General features: G+C 49.5%; 2 protein-coding genes and 1 non-coding gene across 7 annotated transcripts in view; 2 read left to right on the top strand and 1 right to left on the bottom strand.

The window, feature by feature from the left end:
- LOC140470119 (histone-lysine N-methyltransferase SETDB1-like) overlaps window positions 1-16,071 on the top strand; it is a 556,598-nt gene that overhangs the window by 386,864 nt on the left and 153,663 nt on the right. The window lies entirely within an intron of this gene.
- LOC140470118 (5-aminolevulinate synthase, erythroid-specific, mitochondrial-like) overlaps window positions 1-16,071 on the bottom strand; it is an 84,985-nt gene that overhangs the window by 7,199 nt on the left and 61,715 nt on the right. For all 4 annotated transcript variants that reach the window (XM_072566561.1, XM_072566562.1, XM_072566563.1 and 1 more), the window contains exons 8-10: window positions 12,278-12,442; window positions 5,842-6,110; window positions 443-605 (exon numbers count right to left, since the gene is read on the bottom strand). In XM_072566561.1, the coding sequence (XP_072422662.1) occupies window positions 443-605; window positions 5,842-6,110; window positions 12,278-12,442 (597 nt within the window). The remainder of the gene's footprint in view (window positions 1-442; window positions 606-5,841; window positions 6,111-12,277; window positions 12,443-16,071) is intronic.
- On the top strand, window positions 3,365-3,460 carry trnal-uaa (transfer RNA leucine (anticodon UAA)). Its single transcript has 2 exons — window positions 3,365-3,402; window positions 3,425-3,460. It is a non-coding gene; the product is annotated as a tRNA-Leu (tRNA).

Raw genomic sequence — 16,071 nt, 5'->3', positions numbered from 1 at the left:
TCCAGACACCTCAGACAGTGCCGTACCCCCGTAGGTATGCCCTGAAGTATCAGCAATAGATTACACGCTGATTTTGCTGGTGGTAACGCCAATGCTCAGGTGCTTCATGTGTGAAATCTATTACCCTGTTCATTTTGTAGCACCCTGGGTGTTAGGGAATGCTCCCTCAATACCCATTCTGGGTATTCCTTTCCGCGGCCGAGTACTGCAAACCAATGTTACCTCCTTACAAACAGCAAAGCTGGGGGTGGGGGGGAAAGTGGACAGGAACAGAAAATCCCAAAGTCAATTCCCAACCAGCGGGGGGGGGGGGGGGGTCACTGCCACCAATTCGCGTGCCGCCCACTGGCAGCCCCTCTGGAATCAGCATCTTGTCAGACACCACGGTGTGTCGCCAGGGGGCTCCCTGGCTCACCCTCGGTCCAACGCCATCGCGACTCACCCACAAAGTGGTCCATCATCTCGGGTTCATGACATGGAGACGGAGCAAGTCGCAGGAGCTCCTCTCCCCGGGGAACGGTCGGGTAGTTGATGGCCTGCAGGTAGATATCGTGTTGGCGCACCATGATGTTGCAAATCTCGGTGTTCTTCACAGCATCGCACACCTTCAGTGGGGGGAGAGAGAAGGAGCAGACATTTAAACCCGGTGAGCTATTCCTCTCTCTGACCTTATCCTTCCAAAATATGCCCCCAGCCATTACCCACAATTACCCACAATTACCCCAGCCATTACCCACAATTACCCACAATTACCCACAATTACCCCAGCCATTACCCACAATTCCTGACCATCTTTTCGGTTGCAAAACATTTACAATCGATTTTTTTTGGCCCCCTGACCATTTCCTCCTTGCTGCTCTCCGCGAATTTTGTCCTAGCTCGAACTTATTCTTCTGGGCAATTTTCCTCGGAGACGTTTCATTTTGGAGGCCGAACAGTCCTTGCATGTCAAATCCTTCCTGTATTTTTTTTGTTTTTGTCCGACGCTGGGATTCCTCCGCCTCGTTCCACGGTGTTGTGGTGACTGGTGCCGGTACTCCATGTGCAACCCTACCGGGATGCTGATATTAATATAGGAAGTAATCGTGGAAGCGGTGGATATTCTATACTTAGATCTCCCGAAGGTATTGAGAAAGTGCCACCCCCCAAAAGGTTATTGCGGGGAATAAAAGTAAATGGTGTAGGGGGTCGTATGAGGAGGTGCAAAGTATGGTTGCCATGTTTGGTGATGATACAAAACTAAATTGTGAAGATGATGTAAGAAGGCCATATACAATACTGCACATTCAGAAGTGTTTCCATCATAGTGTGTGTCACTCCCACGAACAGATCTAGCAGCTAAAAACTATGCCTCCACGTGGAATGACCCAATTCAACCATGACCATCAATTTGGGAGATGACCGCTGGTTCAATGAAGAGGGCACGCTAGGTACAACACAAGCTAAGAATTAAATGGTTTGGAGGTGCCGGTGTTGGACTGGGGTGTACAAAAGTTAAAAATCACGCAACGCCAGGTTATAGTCCAACAGGTTTAATTGGAAGCGCACAGTCACCTGATACAGGAGCGGCGCTTTGAAAGCTTCCAATTAAACCTGTTGGTCTCTAAGCTGTCAGTTTTAACTTTGTACACCCCAATCCAACACTGGCACCTCCAAACCTGTTGGTCTCTAAGCTGTCAGTTTTAACTTCTGCAAGCAATAGATGTGGAAAAGCGATCCCCCAAGCAGTAGGCCAGATCTCGGCTGCCTTCTGACAGGGTGGCATCTCGAACTGTAGACAGCCATCCGCCTGAGATGTAACTCTTTCCCAAGGAACATAGTGCCAAGCCTCTCCAATTTATGACTCAAGCGTCGCATCACTGGAATTATTCTTGTAACTCTCTTCTGCGCTCATTCCAACACGTCCACATGCTCGTGTTGTGTGGGATCCGGGACTGTACACTGACGTTGGACCAATGACCTGTATCCATTTGAAATGGTCTCTGTGCTGAAAACGTGTGGCTGGAAAAGCGCAGCAGGTCAGGCAGCGTCCAAGGAGAGCAGGAGAATCGACGTTTCGGGTGTGACCCTGTTCTACTTTATGGCCCTGTTAACAAAGCCCAGGGTAAACGTACACTTTGTGAACCAGCCCTGCCACCTTTAATAACTTATGCATCTATATAGATCGCTGTGCTCTTATATACTCTGAGTGTTTTACCATCTTTCTCTATGTTCTTTCCACCAAAATGCATCTAACACTTCTCTGCATTGAACTTTATCTGCCACCTATCAGCCCACTCCATTAACCTGTCCGTTTCTGCACAGTCCTCATAGTTTTACAATCATTACCCCCCACCCCCCCATTCAAGTCTCTGTTACCTCTTTTTAAAAAACTTAAGCTAATTAGTTAAACGTGATTTTCCCGTGTTGGCTCTCCGTAATTAACCCACATTTGCTAATTCTGGCCTGAACTGTTGCTTCTAGAAATTTCCCCACTGCTGAGATTAAGTTCTGTAATTGTCGGTTGACCCCGACCTTGTTTTTCGAACAACAACGTAACATTTGTGGGCGGTACGGTGGCACAGTGGTTAGCACTGCTGCCTCACAGCGCCTGAGACCCGGGTTCAATTCCCACCTCAGGCGATTCTCTGTGTGGAGTTTGCACGTTCTCCCCGTGTCTGCGTGGGTTTCCCCCGGGTGCTCCGGTTTCCTCCCACAGTCACAAAGATGTGCAGGCCAGGTGAATTGGCCTTGCTAAATTGCCCGTAGTGTTAGGTAAGGGGTAAATGTAGATGTAGGGGTATGGGTGGGTTACGCTTCGGCGGGTCGGTGTGGACTTGTTGGGCCGAAGGGCCTGTTTCCACACTGTAAGTAATCTAATTTCCAACACTTCAGCCCTCTGGCACATTGGTTGACAGGAAGGTCATTTCAGAAGCATTTGATATTGTGCAGGCAAGAGGGTCTATTCAAGATGGGTTAGTAGGTACACCTAATACTTGTTATTCAGTGGGTGAGACTGCAGTGGGACATTTATAGCACTGGTTGCCCTTTGCAGTCATCACGGAGTGTGTTTGAGTAGTGCCCCAGCTTCTAATCGTGAGATTATCCTGGGAACAGCCCCCTGTGACACTGCTTATTTGTGAGTTACCCTGGGGATTACCCTGTGACACTGAGTTTAACAGTATGATGTTCCTGAGGATAGCTCTGCATCATCTGCTATACAGTGAAACTACACAGAGGTTAGCCCTGCGTCACTGGTTACAAAGCAAGATTACCCTGAGACAGTCACTGGTTATACAGTGAGACGACCCTATGTCACTGGTTATGCAGTGAAATTACTCTGTAACAGTTCTGTTTTGCCGGTAATGCAGCGAGGATTTGTGCAGCTCCAGTGGCGCAATCGGTCAGCGCGTGGTACTTAAATGGCAGTATGGCGACGTGCGCAATGCCGGGGTTGTGAGTTCGCGCCTCACCTGGAGCAGTTTTATAAAAAGGGCGGCACGGTGGCACAGCGGTTGTCTCACAGCGCCAGAGACCCGGGTTCGATTCCCGACTCGGGCGACTGACGGTGTGGAGTTTGCACGTTCTCCCCGTGTCTGCGTGGGTTTCCTCCGGGTGCTCCGGTTTCCTCCCACAGTCACAAAGATGTGCAGGTTAGGGTGAATTGGCCATGCTAAATTGCCCGGTAGTGTTAGGTAAGGGGTAGTTGTAGGGGTATGGGTGGGTTGCGCTTCGGCGGGGCGGTGTGGACTTGTTGGGCCGAAGGGCCTGTTTCCACACTGTAAGTAATCTGTAATCTGATTACCCTGTGATAGTACTGTGCCACTGGTTATACAGTAAGACTAACCTGAGGACAGTCCTGTGTCAGTGATCATAAGTGAGATTACCTTGGACACAGCCCTGTGTTATAAACACATAGAAAATAGGAAAAGAAGTAACCCATTCACCCATACTCTGCCATGTTCATGCCTGGGCATCCAATTCAGTACCCTTTTCCTGCTTGCTCCCCATACCCTTTAATCCCGAAGTCAATATAGAACATAGAACATAGAACAATACAGCACAGAACAGGCCCTTCGGCCCACGATGTTGTGCCGAACGTCTATCCTAGATTAAGCACCCATCCATGTACCTATCCAAATGCCGCTTAAAGGTCTCCAATGATTCTGACTCTACCACTCCCACGGGCAGCGCATTCCATGCCCCCACCACTCTCTGGGTAAAGAACCCACCCCTGACATCTCCCCTATACCTTCCACCCTTCACCTTAAATTTATGTCCCCTTGTAACACTCTGTTGTACCCGGGGGGGGGGAAAAGTTTCTGACTGTCTACTCTATCTATTCCTCTGATCATCTTATAAACCTCTATCAAGTCACCCCTGTATCTGACTCTCTCTTGTCAACAGTGATCGCAACTGCTCTCTGTGTGGTGGATAATTCCACAGGCTCACTCTTTTCTGGGTGAAGAAATTTCTCACCACCTCAGTCCGAAATGGTTCATTCGACTGTGGTTCCCCTCGTTCTGGACTCCCGGGTACCTCCCTCTGGAGCCAGAGCGTCCTTCCTCAGGTGAGACCACCAAAACTGCGCGCAATATTCCAGGCGTGGTTCCGCCCCAGGCCCTCGTACAACTGCAGCAAGGCATCCACGATCCGGTACATGGATCCTCTTGCTGAAGAGCCAGCATACCATTTGGTTTCTTCACTGCCTGGAAACAGGCCCTTCGGCCCAACAAGTCCACACCGACCCGGCGAAGCGCAACCCAGCCATACCCCTACATCTTACCCCTTACCTGACACTACGGGGACAATTTAGCATGGCCAATTCACCCTGACCTGCACATCTTTGGACTGTGGGAGGAAACCGGAGGAAACCCTCGCAGACACGGGGGGAGAATGTGCAAACTCCACACAGTCAGTCGCCTGAGGCGGGAATTGAACCCGGGTCTCAGGCGCTGCGAGGCAGCAGTGCTAACCACTGTGCCACCGTGCCGCCCTCTAGCTTTCGGAGAGACGCTCCTTCACCAGGTGAAGCTAGTGCGCTTCCAATTAAACCTGTTGGACTCTAACCTGGCGTTGTGTGATTTTTAACTTTGCACACCCCAGTTTTAATAACCTTTAATCACTGGTGTGCTAAGACACTCAGATCCTGTTGCAGTTTCTCCCTTCCCCAAGCTGTTGCCATCAGCTACCAAAGTGGATAACCTCACATTTATCCTGCGCACAGTTACCCTTTGACAGCTCTGTGTTACAGTGAGGTTTACCTTGTGTGTGTGTGTGTGTCTGTGGCTGTATAGTAGGACTATCCTGGGGACAGCCCAGGAGATTACCCCATGACACTTGTACATCGTGAGATTATTCCTGCTCTTCCGAGGGTCGGTGTGGACTTGTTGGGCTGAAGGGCCTGTCTCCACACTGTAAGTAATCTAATCACTTCCTCTGGAAGCTCATTCCACACACGCACCACCCCCTCCGTGAATAAGTTGTCCCTTTTAAATCTTTCCCCTCTCATCCAAGCCCCTTGCTCTTTACCTTAAAACTGTGCCCCCTGGCTATTGACCCCTATACTAAGGGGAAAGGTTTCTTCCTATTTATCCTGTCCGTGCCTCTCAGAACGTCATACATCTCAATCAGGTCCCTGGTCATGATTTGGAGATGCCGGTGTCGGACTGGGGTGCGCAAAGTTAAAAAATCACACAACGCCAAGGTTATGGTCCAACAGGTTGAATTGGAAGCTTCACCTGGTGAAGGAGCGTCTCTCCGAAAGCTAGTGTGCTTTCCAATTAAACCCGTTGGACTCTAACCCTGGTGCTGTGCGATCTTCGTCTAGCGTCAGTGATGAGATGGGTGTTGGTCACTTACCCGTATGGGGACGATGTGGCTGGGACAGTTGATGACTGGCAGACCCGCGTCCATCAGCAACTGACGCATGTACTTGACATTGTGCTGGTGGGATCGACGCAGGGCCTGACCTTCCTCGCTCTTTAAGATGCGCACAGACTCCAAGGTACCTGCCAGCACCATCGGAGGCAGCGCTGTGGTAAAAATGAAACCTGCAGCGTAGGATCGTATGGTATCGACGAGCGAGGCAGTGCTGGCGATATAGCCACCCACACAGCCAAAGGCTTTACCTGGAAAGGGGGAAGAAAAAAACACATTTAACTTTCAATCTCCGCCCTGAGCAAAATCCATATAGTTTGCCCAGATCCCAATTTTCCCTTCTCAGTCGCTGTATGCCACCTCGGATATATCTTTTTAGCAATGTTGTTGGAGGATTGATCACCAATTGCCACATTTAGCTATGAAGAGAGACTGGGTGTTATTATCCTTAGAGCAGGGAACGCTGTGGAGGGACCTGATTGAGATGTATGAAGTTCTGAGAGGCACGGACAGAATAAATAGGGAGAAACCTTTCCCCTTAGTATAGGAGTCAATAGCCAGGGGGCACAGTTTTAAGGTAAAGAGCAAGGGGCTTGGATGAGAGGGGAAAGATTTAAAAGGGACAACTTATTCACAGAGGGGGTGGTGCCTGTGTGGAATGAGCTTCCAGAGGAAGTGATTAGCTTACTTACAGTGTGGAGACAGGCCCTTCAGCCCAACAAGTCCACACCGACCCTCGGAAGAGCAACCCACCCAGACCCATTCCCCTACAGGACAATTTAGCAGGGCCTATTCACCTCACCTGCACATTTTTGGACACAGGGAGAATGTGCCAACTCCACACTGACAGTTGCCTGAGGTGGGAATTGAACCCGGGTTCTCTGGCGCTGTGAGGTAGCAGAGCTAACCACTGTGCCACCTTGGTGGAGGCTGGTGCAATTGCAACATTTGAAAGGCAATCAGATGTGTATGTGAATAGGAAGGGTTCAGCGTGAATCTGGGCGAAATACTGGCAAGTGGGACTAGATTAATTTAGGATATCAGGTCAGCATGGACCGAAGGGTCTGCGTCTGAGCTGAACATCTGTATGACTCGAAGTGATTTGAGAAGAATGTTTTTTTTTGGTCACACAGAGGGTTGCGGGTAACTGGCACTCTGTCTGAATAGCTGCTCCGGGCAGGAGCCCTCAAGATATTTCCAAACTATTTGGGTGCCAGCTTTAAATGCCATAGCAGGCAAGGGTTTGAGTCAAACGCTGACAGTGCGCTTGGAACCGATCGATGTTCGATGCCCCCCCCCCCCAACCCCCCCCCGGGGCTGAAGGAGAAAGTGAGGGGCTGGAGATCAGAGTCAAGAGCGTGGTGCACTGCAGGGTCAGGCAGCTGCCCCTGCTCCTCGGACGCTGCCTGACCCTGCTGTGCTTTTCCAGCGCCACACCCTTTGACGGTCCCTCACCGTACTCTTAACATTTGTGGTGACAAGTGGGAAGGAGTCTTGACAGGGAGCACCAACTCGACCGCATTTCGGGCCCGGGCTGCCTGAGTTCCCAAACAATCTGGAGAAACTCAGCAGTTCTGGGCAGCGTCGGTTGAGAGAAGACGGAGTGAACGTATCAAGTCAAGTCCAATAACCCTTCTTTATCACTTCAAAGCTGCTTGGGTTCCTTCCTCAGTATCAAAATAGCAGGCACAGAGAGGGACAAATCACTGAAGCCCCCCCCCTCGCCCTAGGTCAATTCTACGGTGTCTCCAAGATCATGACACTCTTCGTGCCCAGGATTCCCCACAGCACTGCCATGCAGTATTTTAACAAGGTTTACACCACCTTGTACTCGACGCAGAAAACCGCTTTAACAGCATCCTCAACTCAAAGGGTTGTGTACGTATCTCCAAGACCTCACCGCTCCTGTGCCCTCTTGCGGGTTTGAGGATCGCTGTTTAACTTTTTTTTGTTCTGACCTTGTGAACTTTTCTGAACTCTGCTCTGTCTACCCAGTCCAGGCGGGAAAGGAATGAGGAAAGAAATCGAGTTGTCATAGCATAGTCCACTGGAAACAGTATGACACACTCCCCCTGCACACCCCCCCTACACCAATTTATTCGCTCATACCCATTTACCACAGAAACTGGTTTTTAAATCCTTGCGCCAATTCCATCTTAAGACATTAAATCTCCTGAGGTTTTGTTTTGTGAGTAAAGTTTTTGTATACAGTAATTCAGTTCCCACCTCAGGCGACTCTCTGTGTGGAGTTTGCACGTTCTCCCCTCTGTATCTGCGTGGGTTTCCTCCGGGTGCTCCAGTTTCCTCCCACACTCCAAAGATGTGCAGGTCAGGGTGAGTTGGCCTCGCTAAATTGCCCGGAGTGTTAGGTTAGGGGTATGGGGTGGGTTGCGCTTCGGCGGGGCGGTGCGGACTTGTTGGGCCGAAGGGCCTGTTTCCACACTGTTAAGTAATCTAATCTGATCTACCTTTGAAAGTTCATCTTTGCAACATCAAACGTCCAATCCCATGAGCTCTTAATGTTACTGCATCAAAAACACAGTCTAATTCTTTCAATGTGATCAACCAGCTTGAACAAATCTGGACTAGTTTCCCATATTTTCTCGGCGGTGATTAATTTTGCTACGGATTTTCATATTTAAACCTTACTGCAGTCAGGCTAATTAGCCTGTAGTTGTCTGCTTTCTGCATTTTCTGTTTTACAATTCTCCCAATCTCCTGGCATCACTTTGATTTTGAAGGAGCATGCTTTTGAAGGGGTGAGGAGCTGCTTTTCACTTTGAGACTTGTCAAGATGCCTCAGCTGGCCAATTGGACGCAAGATTGGCTCAATGGCAGGAAATGGCAGAGAGCGATTGGGGAGGGGGGGGGTGGTTGCTGTCCAAGTAACACTGCAACATCTCTGCATTCACCTCACAGTTCACCCTTCCACCCAGCTTTGTGCCACCGGATATATTCCGTTACTTTGTCTAAAACCAGGGCCGTGGCGCTGGAAAAGCACAGTGAGTCAGGCAGCGTTCCGGGGAGCAGGAGAATTGACGTTCCGGGCATCAGCCCTTCGTCAGGATTTCCCGATGAAGGGCTGATGCCCGAAACATCGACTCTCCTGCTCCTCGGATGCTGCCTGACTCACTGTGCTTTTCCAGCGCCACCCTCTCGACTCTGATCTGTCGTCCTCACTTTCTCCTACTTCACATATATTGTGACTAGCTGGGGTCCTAATACCAAATCCCTGTCATACACCACGAATCACTGCCTGACATTCAGAAAAGACTCATTTATTCCTCCTCTTTGTTTCCTATCTTTTAAGTTTTCTATCCACCTCAATCCACTATCCCCATCTCGTGTGCTTTAATTTTGCACATTAATCTTTCTGCCTCAGTCTGTGTGGAGTTTGCACGTTCTCCCCGTGTCTGTGTGAGGTTTCCTCCAGGTGCTCCGGATTCCTCCCACAGTCCAAAGATGTGCAGGTTAGGGTGAATTGGCCGTGCTAAATTGCCCCGTAGTGTTAGGTAAGGGGTAGATGTAGGGGTATGGGTGGGTTGCGCTTCGGCGGGGCGGTGTGGACTTGTTGGGCCGAAGGGCCTGTTTCCACACTGTAATTAATCTAATCTAATCTAATCTCAGTGAAAACCTTTTGAAAGTCCAAATAAACCACAATGACTGGCTAACCTGATCAACTTTATGCGATATATCCTCAAAGAATTCCAGTAGATTTGTCAAGCGTGATTTCCTGGCGTAAATCCATGCTGATTGTGTTTATTTCTACCATTTTTCCAAAGTGCTCTGCTACAACATCCTTGACAGTAGATTCTAGCGTCTTCCCCAATACTGACATCAGACTCACTGGGCTGGAATGTGTTGCTTTCTTTCTATCTCTCTCTCCTTTTGAATAAGGGGTTTGCAATAGCTACCCTCCAACCTGCAGGAACAGTTCCAAACTCTGGATGACTGCCAATGCGTGCACGATTTCCAGGCCAGTTGCTCAAGGACGTCGGGTAAATGGACAAGGTCTTTTCCCCCTTGGGGTGGGAGAGCCCAGAACTAGAGGGTATAGGTTTAGGGTGAGAGGGGAAAGATATAAAAGAGACCCAAGGGGCAACTTTTTCACGCAGAGGGTGGTACGTGTATGGAATGAGCTGCCAGAGGAAGTGGTGGAAGCTGGTACAATTGCAACATTTAAGAGGCATTTGGATGGGTATATGAATAGGAAGGGTTTGGAGGGATATGGGCCGGGTGCTGGCAGGTGGGACTAGATTGGGTTGGGATATCTGGGTCGGCATGGACGGGTTGGACCGAAGGGTCTGTTTCCGTGCTGTACATCTCTATGACTCTATGACTCTGGGACATACATTATCAGGCCCTGAAGACCTATCAGCCTTTAATCCCATCAATTTTCTCCAAGACCATTTCTCTACTAATACTGATTTGGTTCAGTTCCTCCCTCCCCGTAGTTTCTGGCGCGTTATCTGTGTCCCTTGCAAAGACAAGTGAAGTGTGAATTTAGAAATTTATGAATTTTGAAAGCCTTGGTTGAACCTGTCTTCACCACGTGCTTGGACATTACATTCTACATCTTAATCACTCAGTCGTGAAAAAGTTTCTTGTTTTGCTTCCTTTATCATTCTTAACCTTTTCCTGAAGAAGAATCCTTTCCCTCTATCTACTCTGTCCAGACCCTTTGGATAGTGTGATGAAGGGTCTCGGTTTCCTGTTTCCCAAAGACAGCCAGCTTAAATTCTCCAATCTAACTTCACCACAGAAATTCTTCATCCCCGGAACCATTTCCGTAAATAGTTTTCGACAAAAATATTTTAGCCTCCTGGAACTCCCCCCCGCCCAACAACGCTATGGATATACCTACATCAAAAAAAACTCGTGCAATTTACCTTTCGAAAGTCCTCTGTCAAACTGTTCTACCACTATCAATAACTTATGTTCCTCTGCCCTTCATAACTACTTTAGAATTTTATCTTTTTAGTTATATCGTCTGTCCTCTTCAGGGGGGGTTGGTTAGCTCGGTTGGCTGGATGGCTCGCTTGCAATGCTGAGCAACACCAGGATTCAATCCCTGCACTGACTAAGATTGCTATGAAAGATCCTTCTTAACCTCTCCCTTCTCCTGAGCTGCAGTGACCCTCGGGTTAACGACCTGTCTCAAGAGCTGCCAGGATTATGATAAATTTACCTATGTTCCTCTTGCCACAATGATTCGTTCTGCATTTGCAGAGTTATTTTCCTTCGGTCGTTACCTATCCTATTACAAAAACGGAATTCCTCCGTGATCACATCTCTAATGTCCTCGGAATTACCTCCAGAACTGCTATTCCGTCTCTTTCCCACTATGGTGGCCATCACCAGTTGGAGGCCATTCAGCCCCATCTTCACAGAATCCCTACAGGGTGGTAACAGGCCCAACAAGTCGTCACCGACCCTGTGAACAGTAAACCATCCAGAGCCATTCCCCTACCGTTTTACCCTACTTTTACCTGTAATGAATGCCAACCCATTACCACCCAATGCCTGGAGGAGGAACACCTCATAGTCTGCCTTGGGTCTCTACAGCCACAAGGGACAAATGTGAATTTCAACAGTTTCCTCATTCCCCCTCCCCCACACCATCCCAGTCCTCAGGCTCCAACTGGACCCTCTGGACCCTGCTCCCTCTGACCTGTCACCTTCTCCCACTTATCGCTTTCCCTCAACCCCAATCCCAATCCTAACCCCAACCCCGCTAGCCTTATTCCTGATGAAGGGCTTATGCCCGAAATGTTGATTCTCCTGCTCCTCGGATGCTGCCTGACCCCGCTGTGCTTTTCCAGCGCCCCCACACTCTCCGAGTCTGACTCTCCAGCATCTGCAATCCTCACTTTCTCCCTGTAATTAATGCGCCTCACCTACGCGTTCCTGAACACCACGGGGACAACTCAGCACGGGCCAATTCACCCTGACCCTGCACATCTTTGGACTGTGGGAGGAAACCGGAGCACCCGGAGGAAACCCACGCAGACACGGGGAGAATGTGCAAACTCCACACAGTCAGTCGCCTGAGGCGGGAATTGTACCCAGGTCTCTGGCGCTGTGAGGCAGCAGTGCTAACCACTGTGCCACCGTGCTATTGAGTCATAGAGATGTACAGCATGGAAACAGACCCTTCGGTCCAACCCGTCCATGCCGACCAGATATCCCAACCCAATCTGGTGCCAAGTCTTTATTTCCTTATTTGTTAAGTTCCCAGTTCTCTCCTGATTTAAGCCAGGGCGACTTTAATGTTGCTATGTCATTGTTCCAATGTGCAACCAGCGCAATAGTCTTAAGTACGTCTAAGTAGATTCACTGCTTTAGTTGCTTTACATTTTTTTTCCTTCAAACACAAGCCTCAAGCGATGGGCTAGGCATGACTGTGACACTGACTCACCGAGTGTTCCTGATATGATGTCTATTTTGTGCATGACGCCATCCCGCTCGCCAATCCCAGCTCCGTGAGCTCCATACAGGCCGACGGCATGCACCTCATCGACAAAGGTGATGCCTCCATATTTGTGAGTGACATCGCACAATTCCTCCAGAGGACAGATGCCACCTAGGTCACAGGAAATTGGACAGTTTAATAATTGGTTCGAGGCACACTGTAAACGACATGTGGAATGACCCTTCCCAGGACTGCAAAGCTACAAGCATAAATGGTGGTTCTGCCCAATTGCGGGCAGACGGAGCACAAGGTTAATAAAGGCGAAGTTATCCATTTCGGTAGGAATAACTGTAAAAAAAGGACTACTATTTGAAAAGTATGAAACTGCAGCAGACTGCTGTTCAGAGGAACCTGGTCAACCTTCTGCATGAATCACAGAAGGTTGGTCTGCGGGCGCAACAGGTAATGAAGAAGGCAAATCGAATTTTGTCCTCCAATGCTAAAGGAGGAAAGTTTGAAAGCTGAGCGGTTACGTTGCAGCTGTATAGGGTGCTGGTGAGGTCACACTTGGAAGCACTGTGCGCGGTTTTGGTCTCCTTGCTTGAGAAGGAGTAGAACATAGAAAAGTACCGGCCCTTTGGCCCACAATGTTGTGCCGAGGTTTAATCCTAATGTAAAATATAGTAACTCAACCTACGCACCCCTCAACCCACTCCTCTCCATGTCCCGAATGACTCGGGAGGGGGTGCAGAGGAAGTTCACTGGGTTGAATCCGGAGTTGAGGGGGTTGGTTCAGGAGGAGAGACAGAGTAGACCGGGATTATATTCTTTGAGAAAAACGAGGGGGGGGGGGGGGATCTTATAGAAACACACAAAATTACGAAAGCAGTGGATAAGATGGAAGTAGAGAGGATGTTTCCCCTGGTGGATGAAACGAGGACAAGAGGGCATTGCCTCAAAATGATTTCAGACTGAATTGAGAAGGAACATCTTCACCCAGAGGGCTGTGAGTCTGTGGAACTCCCTGGCCCAGTGAAGGCTTGCTCAGTAAACGTTATTGTAGATAATCTTTCGAACACTGGAAGAACCAAGGGTTCTGGAACTAAAGTCACGGAAAGATCAGCCACGATGTTATTGAACGGTAGAGCAGAGTCAAAGGGCCAGATGAACGACTGCCAGTTCGTAGGTTCTTGTGTTCTGACGCACACGGTGAATGAGCCGAAACAGGAATAAGTCACCATCCTTGCTCGAGGTTTTCTCCAGTGTCTTTCAGTCGAAGTTCTGGAACTTCTTTCCAATAGCACAGTGGGTCGGTCTACACATGGACCGCAGCGGTCCAAAGACGCGGGTCTTCACCACGTTCTCAATGGCAACTTGAGAATGGCCAATAAGTGCCAGCCCAGCCCAGCGATGCACGCATCTCATTAGTGAATTTAAAAAAAAAAGGGGGGGGGGGGGGGGTACGTTGTGTAGTTGCACAGTTATTGAAGCTTGCCAAGGACAAACAGTAATACAGTTTGAGTGACTCATACCATGAAGGTCAGTGGCTCCACACTGGCCCTTACCGGGAATAAACAGCGACTTTACACAGCGACGCTACAAGTGAGCATGACCGCGAATGAAGAGTGGCTCTACAGGCACACAGTGAGGCACCTGTGGTGGGGGGGTGGTCAGCACTGCTACACTCACAGCGCCAGGGACCCAGGTTCGATTCCAGCCTCCGGCGACCGTCTGTGTGGAGTTTGCACTTCTCCCTGTGTGGGTTTCCTCTGGTTTCCTCCCACAATCCAAAGATGCGCAGGCCAGGCTGATTGGCCGTGCTAAAATTGCCCATTGTATTAGGTACATCCCTGATGAAGGGCTCATGCCCGAAACGTCGACTCTCCTGCCCCTTGGATGCTGCCTGACCTGCTGTGCTTTTCCAGCAGCACATTATCAGCTCTGATCTCCAGTCCTCACTTTCTCCTCCTCGGTACATTAGGCAGAGGAGGGGGTGGGTCGTTGTGGACTTTAGATTAGATCAGGTTACTTACAGTGTGGAATTGGCCCGTGCTAAATTGCCCGTAGTGTTAGGGAAAGGAGTAAATGTAAGGGAATGGGTGGGTTGCCCTTCGGCCCAACAAGTCCACACCGACCCGCCGAAGCGCAACCCACCCATTCCCCGACATTTACTCCTTCCCCCTAACACTACGGGCAATTTAGCACGGGCCAATTCACCCTGACCCTGCACATCTTTGGACTGTGGGAGGAAACCGGAGCACCCGGAGGAAACCCACGCAGACACGGGGAGAACGTGCAAACTTCACACAGTCAGTCGCCTGAGGCGGGAATTGAACCGGGGTCTCTGGCGCTGCGAGGCAGCAGTGCTAACCACTGTGCCACCGTGCCACCCACTAATTGTTGCGCCAAGTGGCCTGTTTCCACACTGTAGGGCTAATCTAAAGAAAAAAATTGCTGTCACAAAACAAAATGGTGATTCTGTACAGTTACACCACGAGTCACATGGTGTCGGGGGTGAGCAAGTAAGGTGGCTCATAAGAGACTAGCTTACTCATAGGAGACAGAGGGAAGCAATGGGAAGAAGAGGGTTGTGACCAGTGGTGTTCCGCATGAGTCAGTGCTGGGAATTCTGCTATTTATGGTCTACAGAAACGATTTCGAGGAAAATCTGGCTGATCTAATTCATAAATTTTCGGACAATGCAAAGATTGGTGGAGTTGTGGATAGTCAGAGGATACACCAGGATATGGATCCAGTCAGAGGCAAGGGCAGCAAGATGACAGATGGAGTTTAATCTGGACAAATGTGAGGTTTGGAAGATCAAGTGCAGGTGGAAATTGTACAGTGAATGGCAGAACCCTTGGGAATATTGATGTGTGGGAGGGATCTGGATGGGGCAGGTCTACAGGTCACTGAAGGTGGTAGCATAGGCAGTGAGAAAGGTCTATGACATGCTGGCCATCATCGGAAGGGGCATTGGGTGGAAGGATAGGCAGGTTATGCTGCAACTTTATGGAACGTTAGTTAGGCCACACTTGGACGATTGCGTACCGTCCTGGTCACCACGCTACTCTGAAGACGCGGATGCTTTGGAGAGGGTACAGAATAGGTTTGCCAGGGTGTTGCCTGGTACAGGGGCCTTTAAATATGAGGAAAGGTTGGATAGACTGGGGAAAAAAATAAAAAAAACTGCTGGAAAGATTTCGCAGGCCTGGCAGCGCCTGTGGAGAGAATCGGAATTAGCGTGTCAGGTCGAATGATCCTTCCTCAAAACTCAACCCGTTAACTCCGATTCTTTCCACGGACGCTGCCGGGCCCCGCTGAGCTTTTCCAGCAATTTCTACCTTCGTCTCTAACTTACAGCGTCCGCAGTTCCTTATTTGGATAGACTGGGTTGGATTTCACTGGAATGTCGGAGGTTGAGGGGGCGAACTGATAGAAGTTTATAAAGTTGTGAACGGCATGGAAAGTCTGAGATATTTTCCCAGGTTGGAGATAATAATTACTAGGGGACATGGGTTCTTGGAAGTGGGGGGGGGTTGGGGGGGGGGGGGGGGTGTGGAAGTTTAAAAGAGATGAGTGCTTGGAACACACTACCAGAGGAGGTGTTGGAGGCAGACACAATAGCAGCATCCAAGAAGCACCTGGACTAATACATGAATAGGAAGGGAATAGAAGGATACAGATCCTGTAAGTGAAGACAGTCTTAGTATGGAAGGGCAAAATGTGTAAGCACAGGCTTGGGGGGCCAAAGGGCCTGCTCCTGTGCTGTATTGTTCTCTGCGTGAGTCTTTACCACA

This window comes from Chiloscyllium punctatum, chromosome 50, assembly GCF_047496795.1.
Source record: "Chiloscyllium punctatum isolate Juve2018m chromosome 50, sChiPun1.3, whole genome shotgun sequence".
Classification (NCBI taxonomy): domain Eukaryota; kingdom Metazoa; phylum Chordata; class Chondrichthyes; order Orectolobiformes; family Hemiscylliidae; genus Chiloscyllium; species Chiloscyllium punctatum.
Note: the sequence above shows the minus strand (reverse complement) of the source record. Positions and strands in the feature narration are given on the sequence as shown.